The sequence below is a fragment of the Chionomys nivalis genome, chromosome 16 (assembly GCF_950005125.1).
Source record: "Chionomys nivalis chromosome 16, mChiNiv1.1, whole genome shotgun sequence".
Classification (NCBI taxonomy): domain Eukaryota; kingdom Metazoa; phylum Chordata; class Mammalia; order Rodentia; family Cricetidae; genus Chionomys; species Chionomys nivalis.
This window is the reverse complement of record NC_080101.1, coordinates 13014920-13031780: the sequence shown is the minus strand read 5'-3', so window position 1 is coordinate 13031780 and position 16861 is coordinate 13014920. Positions and strand designations below refer to the sequence as shown.

The following is a 16861-nucleotide window of genomic DNA, read 5'->3' as shown; positions in this document are numbered from 1 at the left end:
GGGAAACATAAATGGGATAATCATTGGGCTTTGGTGCTTTAAATAGTAATACATGTTCTTGTCTGACATGTGCATGTATTTGTGTTATAAAGAAAAGGAAATGAGAGGGGGAGTTGGTTTGTGGGTGTCAGATATGAGCGACTTGGATCCTGTGACCAAGAGCAGACCTCCAAGGGTCCAGTCCACTGCACAGCAGCTGTCAGAACCACTCATTTCCTTGTCTTGTTGTATGTATGTATGTTTGTATGCATGTATGGTCAGTTCACCAAAGCTGCCTCCATGCAAACTCTCCAAAGGAGAATCCAAACTACATGCATTCTTCATGCCCACCAGGCTGTAAAATGTACTAAACAGCCCACCACGAATCTGCTAACATCTGCCAGAACAACAACAGAATCCAACAGGACAGGTGGGGGATGGGAAACCCAAAATGATAAGCCCCCTTAAATACTGGTAAGGACACCACGTGAAGTGCCTCCTGGGCTAATGAACATCTTTGGAGGAAAGGACGGCCATCAGCACGAAGCTGTGGGAGACGGTGTCTGCCTGGAAGACAATGTGCATTTTTTTTTGGTCTCATTCAATTTTTTATAAACATTGTCTCTGACAAGGACACTCAAAAATACATCTCCATCATCTTCCTTTCTGGTAATTATCTCCCTAAATCAACACTGGACTGCCAGGATCAAGTAAATATTGCCATAGTAACTAAAAGCATTTTTGGATGCAGAGAAGAATTCAGTCACAACACTAGCCCCTGTAAATAATGCTGATTATAGGGTGCAGTCTTTTGTTGGGATCTATTCAACACAAACTGAAAAATTTAACATTTCAGTTCCTAGAAAAGAGGCTGTATAAACAAGCACATAACGTTGATAGGATGAGCCTATCCTCTCCTGAGCCTACATCAGAGCAACTCCAGCTTTAAATAATATATTAAACATAGTCTAAAATGCAAATGAAGTTTTTCTCAATATCACAGTTGGCTATTAAGAGAAAGTGTAAAGGGTTACGATAATTTTAAAGTATTATGAACTACAGAAAACAAATAAAAAGCATTTTCAGTGAATATGCTCAATTCATTGAACTATTCTCTCACTCCACTTAACTACCCACATGTGTACAATAATGATTTATAGACATTATACCTAATTATGCATATTTGGGCTGTGTTAGAGTGCTAACAAAAGCTCTAGAAAGCAACAATTACCTCTGTTGCTTAGCTACATAGTTTAAAATATTCCTATTAAGTGCAGCTCACCAGAGAGGCGGAGTGACAAACTCGCACATGTGCACGACAATGCACTTCACTGAGTGACTGCCAACTACTTCATTTTGGGTCATTTCCAGTTTACCTCATTGTTTGGTTCAACTGTTTGTTATATGCTAAAAGAAAATATTTATTAATTATTCCTTAGAAAGATAGAAGCCCCAAGCCAGGGGTGTCCACACTGTCACATGCATTGGTTTCTAGGGATAGTCCAAGCCACAAATCCACGTTCCTTTTTCTGAAAAGCCTTCCTAGATCTCACTGTGGGCAGGAGAAAAACCCGAAGTTAGCATTTGACATGACAGATCGGTGACAAGGTGCCGGTTCTTCCAGTTTTGCCACTGGCTCCCTCTTCTCTCTATTTTGCAATACTGTTTTCCGAAAGAGTAATAAGGTCTGTTGCCGAGGGGAGGAGCTTAAGCTCCGTTGTCAGTGTCTACCTTGCTGAGCAGGCTGTTCTGTTTGTTTGAGCCTGGGGTTTTCGTTTGCACTGTGGGGACGGCAACAGGGCCTGTGCATCACTGCAGAGGTCACAGGAGCCCACAACTCAGGAAGTGATGGTTCCTGGCCTTTTCAAAGACCGTAACATCAGGGGACTAGCAGACTCAACATGACTATGCTAGGTCTACTTTCATCAGTAGAAGTCATTCCTAAGGAACAACAGAGCCTGCACAGAGGAAAGCTCAGCAAGGTGGGCTTTCCATATAAGTCTTTGAGGACTGCAGCACAGATTGGCATCTGCCCTCAGAACTGGATGCTGGGGCACAATACACAAACATGTGAGGTCTAGAGACTGCATATGCCACTGGCAAAGACCATCTGCTTGCGTGACTATAGTTAGCTCTTGCTCTCTGGAGCTGGGGTTTTCATCTTCAGAATGAGGATGGGCCAATGACTAGATGATCCCATGACCCTTCCTAGGACAATGAACTAATGTGCCTAGCACAGTGCTCCATTATCGATTTTACAACACTACAAAGTGCTTTCCAGTCCATCTCCCAGAGAAACTGCCGTTCCAGGTCTGCCGAGGCTTGCTCAAGACCACACAGCTATTCAGGAGAGGGCTGAGTACAGACCAAAGGTCACATGGTTTGAAGCCTGTATCCTCCTTGTTTCTGTTACCTAATCCAAGTGTCCCACAGCCTAGAAAGCCTTACTAGAGAAGATGTCTCATGTTACATAGCCATTCTTAGGAGACGGTGCTAAGAATGTAAACAGCCAAATGCTTTTCTAAATTGAAACCCTTTTCATAATAAATTTATAGGAAGACACTTGAATGTACTTCAAGTTAATTTGGGTTAAAAAAGAACAATGATCCTTAAGTTATTGGTCAAAAACATGCAAATATAAACAACACAAAACTCTCATGCAACATAGACCTTAACTTTGTTAATACTACAAAGATGGCAAATTGGGAACACTAAGGTCAACTTCCAGCAGGTCACAGGCTGGCAGTTTCAGGAATGGCCTAAGCCTTTCTCTGTCCTGTGTGAGCGTCTAAGCATGTGTGGCTGGCAGTAGTTTGGGCTGGAAAACTTTCCTTTGTGTAGTTAAAAAAAATACAGTTTTGTCTGGTACATAAAAGTTCAATTATTTAGTTCCTAACTGTAGACCAAGGTTTCCATGATGAGTTGTTGGTAATCCTATATTTAGTTCATAAATATTCACATCTATCTATCTATCTATCTATCTATCTATCTATCTATCTATCTACCTACCTACCTACCTATCTATCATCTATCTTTTCTCTGAACTCCTCTGAAAATGCCGACTTTGGAATGAACTCCTTAGTGTGACTGGGTTTTATGAACACTGGATTCAGTTTTGCTTCTATATCCAGGGTGGATACTTTTATGGGTAAATTCATTTATTAGAGCTTTTGAATATGAAATTTTGGCAGGAATAAAAGCCATAGAAAAATGAATTTATCTTCTAAAATTCTGAGGCTAGAGTGGTTTGTTGTTTACTTTTTTATTGAAGATGACATATTATAAGTGTAATTTCAACCCCTAGAAGCTTCTGTGTCTTAGGCAGGCATTCTCTGGTCCGAAGCACATGGTCATGCTGCTGGGAACTCCATAATGGGTATACTTTGAACCATGATGACTCATTTCCTGTCTGTTCCAGGAGTCTAAGTTTGTCTTGCTTCCTGGTGTTCACCTTGCCAGGGAGGAAAAGATTTCTAACTATTCACAATAGTGGCCCCGTGTAGTTTTTTGAGTCAGGTTAGAGCGTGGGGTACAGTTTGAGCCATACAGAGGAATGAAACACAGAATTCAAGAGCATGACCTTAGCCTTCATGAGTCCTTTAAACCCTCATTATCTGAGTGGTCCAGCTGAAAGTACAACTAGACAGACTCCTTCCTGCTAAGGCAAAGACAATGAGGAGCCTGGAGCAGAGGAGCACTGAAGTTAGGTGCACTTCCGTTGCACTGAGCACTAGGCTCGGTACCCTCTCCTTCTGTGGCTGGCCTTAAAATTTCTCAAAAACTGAAGGCAAGTTAAAATCTTTTCTCTGTTGAACTCAAAGAGGGACATTTATGGCCTGTAATTTTTAGAAATTGCAGCTTCATGTAGACATTGTGAAAACTCTGCCCAGTATGCATTCTGAGGGGAGTATGGGCAAGGGGGACTGAGCCTGCAGAGCCCAGTAAACTGGGATAGAGCTATTTTGCTTGCTCTTTAGATAGTCTACTAGGTACTTTCTCCCCAGTCTGCAATCTGTGCTACTTTCTGAATTTTGGTGTTTAATTATTTCACCAGTAAAGCCAAGATCAAGGTTCTACACCTATGTGACACTGTAAAACGAACTAAATGGTATTGTTTATGTATGTGAAACATATAAAGAGATGAAAATTAATTGTCACCATAGTAATTTTAGCATCACTATCACTAGTAGTTCTAACATTAAATGCAACCATCAGCCCTCATAAGCCTGCAAATAGATGCCTATAAGTGCTTATAACTAAATACTTTACTGGATGTATTTGAACAATATTATCTTAACTGATAATAAGCATTTATGATGATCAGATTGTTAGAGCAGAAGGTGGGAGGTCTGCAGACCTGGTAAAGTCTTTGGCTGGAGGACAAGCTGCAAGGGAAGACCTCAACTCCACAGCGGTCTAAGAACTGCTAACATCGGATTTTATCTGTCATGCCCACGAATCAATACATGAAAGTGTCCAGATCAAGGAAACTGAAAAAGTTAAAGATGATTACAATTTAATTATGAGCTTTGATGCTGAAAACCATATACTAAATGAGAGAAGCCCCAAAACATCATTATCCATCCACTAATCAGAAGAAAGCATTGTTTTAACCATGGAATCTTCAATGCTTAGACAAGATAATTAAGATTATCTGACTGGAAACATCCTCAGTCAATATGTTTTTATATTTTTAAAAATAATGTCCAGAACTATTTCTAGAATTTTACTACTATTTGTTTAAGTTTTCAAGTAAATAATTAACTTATTATTATGTTGATTCCATAAATGTCACATTTAGTAAAGGGTATATATTTAATAGGAATATATTTAATATATTTAAGGGTATATATTTAATATATTAATCTGCTTGTCTCATTCAAGTTTTTATTAGTCAAGCCTTATAACTTAAACTTTTCATAGGTTTTGAGGATTTTTTTGCATGTCTGACACCTTAGTCTCACGCACAAACCAATCAACGACACTTCAACTCGTGGATGTAAGTGATTGCCAGCAACTGAGATCTAGGAAGACACAAGCTTTAAGTCCTTAGAGTAGTAGCTACATTTCATTCATCCTGAAAAAGATGTCTGAAGAGTGAGCCAAGGATCGAATCAACATATTATAAAGATAAGCTTAAATGACTTATTTTAGAAAACAGGCACAGAGATATCTTCTCTATATTGCTCTCCCACTGAAGAAGCCTCAAGGAAAACCACCTTAGATCACTGCTACAATCTATTGTTCTAAGTATTATTTGAGGATTATAAAAATATGGATTCACAAAACACCTACATTGAGTCATATTATTACTATTATATTTTGGGGCTAAATAATATTTTACATAGTGATAAAACAAATTATGTATTAATGTTTTAGCTGTATACATAGGCTATATATATATATATATATATATATATATATATATATAATTAATGAACATTACATTTACGGTTGTCATTGAAAAGTTATCTTAAAGTTTATGTCCTGCAATTTGAAGGGTTCTTTTAGAAATTAACATCTACTCAGACATACTCTTTAGCTTTAAGGCTTAGTATCTTCTACTTTCTACACAAAGAGGCATAACCTAAACATGACTTGAAGTGAGCTCAGGCCATCATCAAGCTGTGTTTACAGACCTTAAATAGAATCTGACTAAAGTATGTAGGGCCTTAACAGGTGAATGCTGAGTGAAACAAGTGTTTGGTTTTTGGTTCCTAAAGCCAAATATACTCGACAGCCCCAGTAACTGTATATTCTCCACAGACTAAGAATGACGGCAGGTGACAGGAATATATAAAGTTTGGGCCATGCCTTTTTGCTACCTGCAGTGGAGTGATCATTCGTCAATAAGGGGCCATCATCCTCATTCCTGTTGTCCGGGTTTCCCTTGCAGTCCACGTCTGGGCTGTAGTGCCGTGGTTTCATTAACAGGGATTTCCGCTTGTTAACTGGCACCCCCAGTGCCTGCTTTTCAGCTCTCCTCTTCTTCGCCATAGAGCAATCATATGCAGCCCTGGATTGAGCAGAGCAGGGCAGATTAAGACAAGATAAAATGCACTTGCTGCTGCTTAACATTTGACTTTCACCATGTCTCACCCAAAGCACTAGGACCGGGAGTTAGGGTTCATCATTAGTGCTAACAGTCTGCTGGGAATTCCTCTTTACATCGGGAGTATTTCAAGACTTATCCTTGATACTGTGTAAGCATATGCCAATCTGGGCTTTACTTTATCCATACCCAGGAAGTGAAATAAGACTTCAACCAGTTTATAAGTCCCGAGAAACAGCTAATGCAAAAAAAAAAAAAAAAAAAAAAATACCCCCAGGTACAAAGAACATGCAGTATGTAAAACCGTGGGTTCTCCAATAATAACACAACACTATAACTCTCATGCCTCAAATTTTTGATACCACAGGTCTTAGGCCTTGATTTGACTGAAAGAGCAGTCAAGCAAGGGAATGAGCTGTGGACATTTCATCAGCCCATCTCCAGTGACACAGAAACGTGGAGGGCTGTTACATAGACATGTGTCTTTGGATTCTCACTCATTTGGTGCATATAACTAATGAAAGGAGGATAGATAAGATTTGATTTCAGAAAAATGGCCAACAGTTTATCCTCATTCCTGGTCTTACATGGTTCTGTTTGGAAATGCTCCCGAGGGAGGCCCTTTCAACACAGATTTCCTCCACACACCTCACTTAGAATTAATGCAGATTACTGTGTGGAGTTAAGAGAACCGCTCTCCTGGCATGATCTGTGAAGATCAGAGGATTCTGACAATAGTGCATCGACGACAGATATTGTTAAATGCTCTTTGAAGATGAATGAGCGAGTGCCACATGAAAAAAATCCAAGAGCAAGAATCCTGGAGGCAGAGAAACAATTTACTAACCCCAGCTCTGAAAAAGAAATTGGCCAGAAGCCCTTGCCTCCATTCTAACTTGAACACTATACAGAGATGATGACATATTCAGGAAAACAGTTCAGGGAAGTCAGATACACATTCTTAATCTAAAAAAGTAGATGCAAAAACATCCAAGCGAGGGAAGAGAAAAAAGAAAAGAAGAACCAGGAAGGAGAGAGGAATAATAGTTACAAACATTTCAAAAAAGATACAAACTAGAAAACTAAAAATTATTCAGATAGGAAGAAATGAGTAAGTTCTCCTAAATAAACTAATGACTATATATATTTGAACCCAGGTTTAAAGTGAAGGAGTATAGGAAATGCAGGAAAGGAAAGGAATTGTGACCAGATGGTAAGGAGAGCTGCAGACAGCCTGGTAAAAGGACCTGTGGAAGGTGGAGAACTATGTGGACTGAAGCTGATGTGAACTATGCTGATGGAAAGAGAATGGGGACAGACAGACAGACACACGGAACGCCCTGACACTCACTGTCCTAGCAAGGAGCTCACTTTGGAAGGTCAAAGACATGAAGAAGGGGTAACAGTATGTGAAGAGAGTTCAAATAACTCTTAACATCTCTCTGCTTGAAGGATCTCAGAACACATTCAGATAAAGTTGCTAAGACCTTCTCAGAAACCAGGGCAATTTGTAGAAAGTAGGAGAGACTCTTCTGCTGTTTAGGTGACAGAAAGTGCATTTTAAGAATTGGAGTGATTTAAGTTAGCAAAGGAGAAGAAAACTAACAAAACATATTAAACTGAAGATTTAATCAGGAAGGCTCCAGATTTAATTCTTTTGTAGAAATACCCAGAAATTGGATTGGTGAAGCAATGGTAAATCTATTTTTGAAGAATTATGATATTGATTTGAATGTTGTGTGTATCACTATTTATAGTGACCAATATGTGGAAAGACCTCAGTACTGCGGCAGATGAATGGACAAATAAAATGTTTATAATACACTATGTACAATTCAACTTCAAACAAGAAAGAAATGTCGTTATGCTTATCAAGATGGATATATTTTGAAGATGTGTATTACACTGTGTAAAATAAGTCATAGACACAGAGAGAAAAATGTCCATAATTTCTTTTAGAAATGAGGAACAGAGAGAGTTAAACTTTAAAGTCAAAGAAATAGTGGTTGTCTCAACTGACCAGGGAATTATTCCCTCACTAGCTAGCTTTTATAGTACCAAAAAGTTTTATGTAGGCTGCTGGGGGTGGGACTGGAAGACACCAATGCTCTGTCCCAGTTTCTGCCGACCAAGGTGTGCTCAGGTTGCAGTAGTGGTGTGGATATTATAGGAACAAAAACCCACTTCCTGATTTGATATGATATCTGGCCCACAGAAGAGATTTCATGCCTGGTACTATAAATTTGGCCAATATCTCATGACTTGGGAGATCACAGGCCCTAGTGGGGCAAATGCCATTGTTATTATGTTAAATAGTTGTGCTGTTAAATTGCCTCCTTATACCCATAGATTTGCTGTACTCAACTCTGATCAGGGGAATCCCACTCCCAGTGGGTAACAGTTAATGAAGGAACTTACAATTTATCAAATATTGAAGTATAAGTAACTGGAAGAGCTTATCTGTGGATGAATAATGTATATCAACCTCCCCTTTCCAAGGTCCAGGGAGCATGACTGAAGAATGGATGGAAAGAAGGTAAGAGCTGGTGGATAAGGAAGAAAGTTGTGAAATATTGACTTCTAGACTGGACAAGGCTGTTATACATATCAGCTTACAGCAGCTGTGGTTCCTTCCATAAGACCTGTCCAATATGAAATCCGTCAAAATTCCTATTTGAATGTGAGGAGGCACCAAAGAAGCATCTTGTGGAAGCAGCCATTGGAAGCTAATGGTTGCTGAGAGAGGAAGACATCACTGCTAAAAGGTAGTTAATGTTCCAGACACACTTGGGAACCACTAACTGGACTTGGGATCATTAATAACAACAAAAAAAGGAAAGGTAAGGACTTGAAATTGTAAGATAGAGTCAGGGCACTAGGAGAAGTAGGCAAGAGGTAATAGTGAATATGCATGATCAAAATATATAAGATGTATGAAGATTTTAAAGAATAAATAAAACTTAAAAAAGAATAGTGGTTGGTTTGTGTTGAAGGATAGAAGTGAAGAATTACCAATAAGCAGATACAAAACGTTAACTGAACAAAATTAAGAAGCCTTTCTCAGGTCAACAATATGCACCACACATTTACTCCTGTGTTAAAAAGACGCGGCGCATGTGAAGCGGCATTGCTATCATAACATTTAAGACGAAGGTGGCGAAGGAAGAGATTTACTGGCACCAGCAGCCATCCATCATGTTCTAGTTAGGAAGGGCTAATCATCCAAGAGAATATCTTTCTTTAATGATGGGATGATGCACACATGTTAACTAGTCCTCCAGACTTTATCCTTTTAAATATTATATACCATTACTCATTTATGCAGAAAGTGGCAGTCCACAAACGATCAAGCAAAACTGCTAACTGATGGTACTGACAGAATACAGAGTCTCACAGCTTGTTTTATCCTCCATATTGCCAGACCAGAACAATAGATTTGGAAAAATTCTGTGTGCAAGTGACAATATAAAGGAACAGAATTCCCTACCTGAAGGGAAGGCGTTGGCTCAGGGCTTTGCTAGGGATTTTCAGGTGTGCCTACGTGGCGGCTGTTTTATCTAGAGATGATACTGAGCTGCAGTGACTGAAAAAACAACAGCATTGCAAAGGTTGGGGAGACCTCTCCTTGGCTCTGAGCAGGTCTGCTCAGGACCCGAATTTAGCCCCTAGCACACACATCGGACTGTTTACAACAGCAAATAACACCAGCTCCAAGGGGTCAGAGACTTGCTTCTGCATGACACTGGCCCTTGCTTTCTCATGTGCACACACTCACACCCAGACATAGACATAGAAACATAATTCAGCTAACATAAATATTTAAAAAGATAAAATCTGATTAAATTGAAGAAGTAACTTGGCCCTTAAGAGATGGCTGTCAATGGTGATGAAAATCAAGCTCAATATTTGGAGCAACTAATAATTTTGCAAGTGTAGGATGAAGAGTTATGTAAATGATTTTAAAATCAAAAGTACAAATTTATGCTTTCTAAATGATATTTATGCTCATTGACAAATACCATTCACCATTTTGATCAGAGAAGCTTTTCTTTGGACAGCGGCGAATAGAGACTCATGGTTATTCAGAGCATGGAGAATAAGTGAGCACTCAGTTCTAAACAGGACATTTATATCACCCACCCGGGCCCATCAGCCTCACAGAATACTATACCAGCTGTGGACAGGAAAAATGCACAAGCTGGATTATAAGGTGAAGGACTGAGAAACGCTGCCTTCTGGTCAGGACAGAACCTGTTCTCACAACCGCGGATTTGCCTGCCCTGGGCCTGTGTAAGACTGGCTTGTCAGTTGTCAGTCATTGATAGAGAAACTGAGTCACAGGGCTATAGCCGTCCCTGGGGCATTACTGGCTACTTAGAGATATTAGCGGAGAGGGAGATCATTGCCTTCAGTTGTGTTCCCACAGGTGAGACTACCAGACTGTAGTGATAGTTCCACATCCGCGGTATACAGCGCTGGTTAAACTTAGTGCGTCACAAAACAAAAAGATGTGGATGTGGAAAACAGACTTTTAGGGAGAGCTGGAATGACAGGGACGGGAGGGAGACATAAGATAAAAGGGTGGAGTAAGAAGGATGAGATACATACAAACAAGCATGAAACTACTGAAGAACACATTTAATTAATTAAAAAAGTACAGGTTTAGATTTGCCTTCTATTAAGGGTACTGACACATATTCAGTAATCCTGGCTGTGCAACCTGTCACAAACTGCTGGATCTTTGGAACATCAAATTTCCCATCTAGCAAATGGGAGAATAATTTCTATATTATGCATTAAGGACAAAGGAAAGAGTATCCGTGCTGACAAACCAGGTCAAGACAGAGCTGCATGGCTGCCAATTTAGTGTTCCTGTGCTTCAGCAGCAGCAGCCAGCAATGCCACTGCCCAGACCATGAATGCCCACATGTCCAGGACAGCATTCGATTTTTCACTTTTTATTTACATTTACAAAAATTAGGTTTAGGCACAACATTGCCTTTAAAGCTCACGTTCTGTGCATTTCTCTGCTGCAAAGTACTCAAGGCCAGACAGCATTTGGAGCTAAAATGAAAGGCTTTATAATAAATATTACCCTTTGTGTGTGCATAGAAAATGGTGCCTTTCTAGTTTTCCCTGAGGGCACACTATTTTGGCTTTATTGTGACACTTCGCTGTGATACTGCAATGAGGGAGAGCCATGCTTTACATGTCATGGAGAGAAATGCCACAAAATGCTAACATATCTTCTCAAGGTTGCCAGAAATCATTTCCACTGGGCTGTGTTTTCCCATCTGCAGAGCTCAGAAATGTAAAGAAAATAAATGAGCTCTATTATCTATATTTTTCTAGCAGATGAGAAAGAAACAGAAAAAATACAGTCAGCTCCTCATTTATTGTCCTATTCAAACTGTTGCTTTAAACACCAGGAGCCCCCAGGAGGCTTAATCAATGCACCAAACACGTTAAACATCATAGTTTGGGTTTTGATTTTATTAAACTAACTTCGTAGGCTATCTATTTACCCATGAGAACTTTCTGGGTTATAATACTGAGAAGACACCATTTGGAATTCCAATTTAAAATCTAGTGTCTGTGTGACATATACCTGAGATTTTAACTCTCTCAGATAAACCACACAGAGAAAGTTCACAAGAGGATCACCTCAGGATATTTTCTCTAAGTTAAATTTGTGAATACTTTAGGCATCAGAAAAAAAAAAATACAGCGCATGGGAAACCCTGAATTCACAGAAACTGCTACTATGTGTTTTCTAGTCTATTTTCAATAGTAGATTTTTCTCACTGTAAGCAAGGAGATATTAAGCCAATTAAAACTATAGATTCTTACATGCATTTGTCCTGAGACCTCACAAATAAATGAAATAGAAAAATAGCTGGGGATTTATTAAATGCTGTATCCATGGAAACCATTTACATGCTCCAACATTTTCTTGGAAAATTCAAGGCAAGACTTCCTACGGAATTCTTGTAACTGGTCAGAACTCCACAAATCCACTAACCAGGGCAGAGAGATAGAAATTTGTATTAAGGTTAAGAAGATTGATATAAAAATGAAGGCATGCTGTTAGGAAAGGACAGCTTTTAGTCTAGCCTGTTTGGTGGTCTGTGTGGTGTTCCTCTTGTTGAGGAAGAGGTCAGTCATCCTCATCAACTTAGACCATGAAACCCAATATGGACGAGTTCAACAGAACCGCCATATATGGCTGCCTATGCATGCTTCAGCATTGCCGGAGCATGAATTTCCTTTCAGTTTCCAAGCTTCTTATATCTTTATATGCATACCTTCTTTATGTTGGGAAAGTTTTCTTCTATGACTTTGTTGAATATATTTTCTGTCCTTTGAACTGGAATTCTTCTCCTTTTGTCCCTATTATTCTTATATTTGATCTTTTTATGGTTTACCAGATTTCCTGGATGTTTTGTGTTAGGTATTTGTTGGATTTAATATTTTCTTTGACTGATGAATTTATTTCCTCTATTGTATCTTCAACACCTGAGATTCTCTATTCCATCTCTTGTATTCTGTTGGTGATCTTTTTGTTTTGTTTTTTTGTTTTGTTTTGTTTTTGTTTTTCGACACAGGGTTTCTCTGTGGTTTTTGGAGCCTGTTCTGGAACTAGCTCTTGTAGACCAGGCTGGTCTCGAACTCACAGAGATCCGCCTGCCTCTGCCTCCCAAGTGCTGGGATTAAAGGCATGCGCCACCACCGCCCGGCAATCCTTCTATCTATAGTTCCTGTTCACTTCCCCAGATTTTCCATTTCCAGAATTCCCTCAGTTTGTGTTTTTTTTTTTAATTTTTTCTATTTTAGTTTTCAAATCTTGAACCATTTCCTTCACCTGTTTGATTGTTTTTTCTTGGCTTTCTGTACAGGATTTATTGATCTCTTCCAATTTTTATTTGTCTTTTCCTCAACTTCTTTAAGGCATTTTTTTTCATTTCTTCTTTAAGAACCTCTATCATCTTCATAAAATAATTTTTAAGTTCATTTTCTTGTGTTTCAGCTGCATTGAAATGTTCAGGTCTTGCTGTTGTAGGATCACTGGGTTCTGGTGAGGCCATATTGCTCTTTCGATTTTTGAATGTATTCTTACAGTGGCATTTACCCATCTTTTCTTCTAACTGGTATGATTTATGCCTATGCTTGTTCTCCCAACTATTATGGTTTACACCTGTGCCTGTGCAGTCTGCTGTTTTTCCAACTGGTGTGGTTTGCACCTGTCTATGTAGTTTGGTGAAATTGTGGTGGAAGGCTGGCCACAGGAAAGATGTTCAGGTGCGTGGGGTTAGGCAGCAGAGTGGGTCTTGGAGGGTCAGAGTCTTGGGCATGGTGGGGGTGGGGCCCCAGTCTAGAGGCAGATCTTTTACAGAAATAGGGTTATAGTTTTAAAAGTGTGTGTGTGAGTATGTGATTTGCATATATATCATATTTATATTCTTATGTGTGTGTGGGTGCATATACACTGCAACAACTGTGTGTGGGTGAGCAGTATCGTTCCTTGTCTTCTAACTTGTTTGAGAGGCAGGGTCTCTTTCTTGTTATCAGTCCCATGAGTTTTTCCAGGATTCTCATATCTTCATCTTTTATTTCAATATAAAAGCACTGAGATTATAGATACTGTTGTGCCTGGTTTTATATGGGTTCTGAGATTTACAGTCAAATATTTATACTTGAAGGCAAGTACTTTATACATGGAGCTATCTCCCCAGCCTTGGGATTGTATTTGAAAAAAATCCAAAAGACCTTATAAATAAAATTTGGTGATAAGGCAATCAATATACTGAAGCTGCTATTTGAAATGTAGTGACAAATATATAAACCAATAATAAATAATCCCATTTAGACTAGCATAGTAATGTAAAAAATACCTAATGACAGATTAACAGACAAGACAGACAATGCTCTAAGGGAAAGTAGAGAAGCTTTCAACTGAGAAAAATATAGCTCGAACAGGGTTGATGTCATCCAATCCATGTCTTTGTGGGTAATGGTGGATGACTCTACCAAAAGAATTCAGGAAGGGTTACAGTGTAAAACTTAGTCTGTAAAAAAATATGATGTAACATTTTCAGGACCTTAAGGAAAGCAAAGATTTTCCCAAGGACAAGACTAGTAAACTATATCTATTTAAACGTAAAAGATCTGGTGTCAGAAGGTACCAGGTAGAATGCAGACCATTCCATCCATGCGCTGGGGCTTGATCAGTTTCCATGGCATGCTCAAGTGGGAAATGTCCACTGAGCTGTGGTCTCTGAATGTGCCCATTCTTCTTCACAGACATCACATTCTTCAAGAGAGTATTCAAAAGACAAGAAAGAAGAAGAAGAAAACCACAGAGCAGGAGAAGGGACTTGACACATATGTTTTATAAAGCAGGATGTAGACTATATAAAGAATTCTTCCCAATAAGAAAAAGTCAGACTAGCAATGTAAACCATAGGCTATTGCTGGGCACAAGGCTCAGGGACTGGAGATTGCTCAGTGGTTAGAACGCTTCCTGTTCTTCCAGGAGAGGTGAGATTGGTTCCTTGAAGTTGGAATTTCAGGGGGTTGTGAGCCATCCAGCATTGGTTCTGTAGTTTAATCAACAGACAGGGCTTAATCCAGTGAATGGAGACAATCAATCATGGAAAACCCCAGGAGGCTTTGCAAATGTCAGTCTTCCTTTGTAGGCCAGAAATATAGCCAACTGACAAAACCCAGTTAGCCTGCAATTATAACCCTCAACTTTTTCTTAAAAGATGACACAATTATTTTGAACTACTGGTGAAGAACATTTTTCATGCAAAAATGGAAAGTATTTTCTTATGGACTAAGAACAGAACTTAGTATGATCACAGAGAGGCTTATTTTGCAAATATTTCCACTATCTGTGTGTGCGTGTGCTATCTGAGTGTACACATGCTATTCAAGTGCACATCAATCTGATTACCCAGTGCAAATTATCCAAAGAGAGAAACTATGCTTGAGTCCATTTGCATTACATAAAAAATTATAAAACAAATTCAGTCTATACTTAGAACAATAATCAGTTGATTTCTGAGGCTTTTTGTATGTTTCTTAGAAAAACATAACTCAACAATTTTCAGCAATTTTAACTGATATGGGCAATATTATAGCTCAGTTTATAGCCACAAGGGAATATTCAATAAATATATATAAAGATACCAATAAAGATAAAGCATTGTATGAAATTGGAAAAAAATCTCTCTTCTGAGAGTTTTTATTAAAGAGAAAAGAGACATAAAATTGTAATAGTCCTGTAAAAAATTTCTACACTGGATACATCATATACCTGAGGATAAATACTTTGGGAAAGTGATGAATAAAAGACCAGAAGGAAAAGGTCAGACTTTCAGACAGCTTGCCAGCTCCAGGCTCCTGTAACAAAATACCTGCGATCAACAGTTTACAGGAAGAGAAACGTTCACTATGACTCAGTCCAACAAAACATGTCAAAATTCTTCACTTCAGAGTTGCATGCAAGAGGAGAACAGGGCCAGGGCCACACCACCCCCTTCAGGATACAGCCTCCTGACCTTCCACCTTAAGGAGCCAGGCTGAGCATCAAGACTTTACTACTTGAGTTTTTTGGGAGACTTCCAGATAAAATTTCTAGAAGACTGGTTGATCAGGATAATCCGCACTAAGAAAATTAAATTTTCCTTCTTAGCAAGAGGGAGATCACGTTTGGTAGAGGAAACTGAGCCAACTACCAGGGCCAGTATAGTCATGAATTGGGAAAGAGAACCTACAGCACCGCTCTATTGACACAGCATAATCTCTAACTACATTAGAGATTGTTGGTCCATATTATACCCACAGATAAGATACCTCACTCTCATCAACGAAACTTCTCTCTGTGGCTGTCTGAGAACATCACAGAAGAACATAACTTCCACCACAACAGATATCTCTACACCTCCAGCACTTCAACATGTATGGCATGGAGATCATTTGAGAATTATGGGTTGAAAGATGGCAGGAGCCAGAAGACCAGAGAGGATTCTGTGAGATTGTGTCTCATAGAAATGTCAGAAGCTGCACCCATAAAGTCTCACCTCCATGGCTGCCCAACCATGAGCTGAACAAATAGGACACCGATAGATGTGCCAGTATTGATGAGTGTGTGTTCCTGCAGAGAGGCAAGAAGCTTCAGCCTTGCACAAAATGATGCACGTGACTAAGGAATGCTGCAAAGTGGGAGAAACAGTCTCCCTCAGGGAAGAGCATACCATTTGGTTATCCAGTATCCAATGGTCAGCTCTGAAATGGCCACACAAGTAACACTATATAGACCGAGCAGGTTATATTTATGTATCTAAGAACCCACTTGCTCCTGCAAGTGTATTAATTATGTAACAATAAATGATGAAAAAAAGCCATGAATTTGAAAGTGAGCAAGGAGGGGCTTATGGGAGGGTTTGGGTCTGCGGGGAAGAAAGACAGGAGGTAATTAGACTATTATCTAATCATCTCAAAAGGTATAAAAAATTACAAAAAGAACTCCTAAGTTTGTATGTGTGTATGTGACAGGGGGATGTCTCATGAGCTTCCACTCCTAGCTGAGGAACTATTGGTAGCTAGTGGCTTCCGGAGGAGGGAAACTGAGTTTTCTTTATGGATATCACCTCTGGTAAGTCAACCACTCTCTGGTAGATGGAACCACACTCATGAGTATATAAACATCACAAACTGAACTTAGGTGGTTAAAAAAAAAGATAAAAACAGGATGGGGAGGTGTCAGGAGAGCCTGGGAGGAGTTGGGGGAGGAATGGAGTAAGATGTGACCACATACATACTGTA

At 39.3% G+C, this 16861-nt stretch overlaps 1 protein-coding gene across 5 annotated transcripts in view; it reads right to left on the bottom strand.

Annotated features, from left to right (window-relative positions):
- LOC130888055 (suppression of tumorigenicity 18 protein) overlaps window positions 1-16861 on the bottom strand; it is a 245577-nt gene that overhangs the window by 54770 nt on the left and 173946 nt on the right. For all 5 annotated transcript variants that reach the window (XM_057790883.1, XM_057790887.1, XM_057790885.1 and 2 more), the window contains one exon: window positions 5805-5995. In XM_057790883.1, the coding sequence (XP_057646866.1) occupies window positions 5805-5995 (191 nt within the window). The remainder of the gene's footprint in view (window positions 1-5804; window positions 5996-16861) is intronic.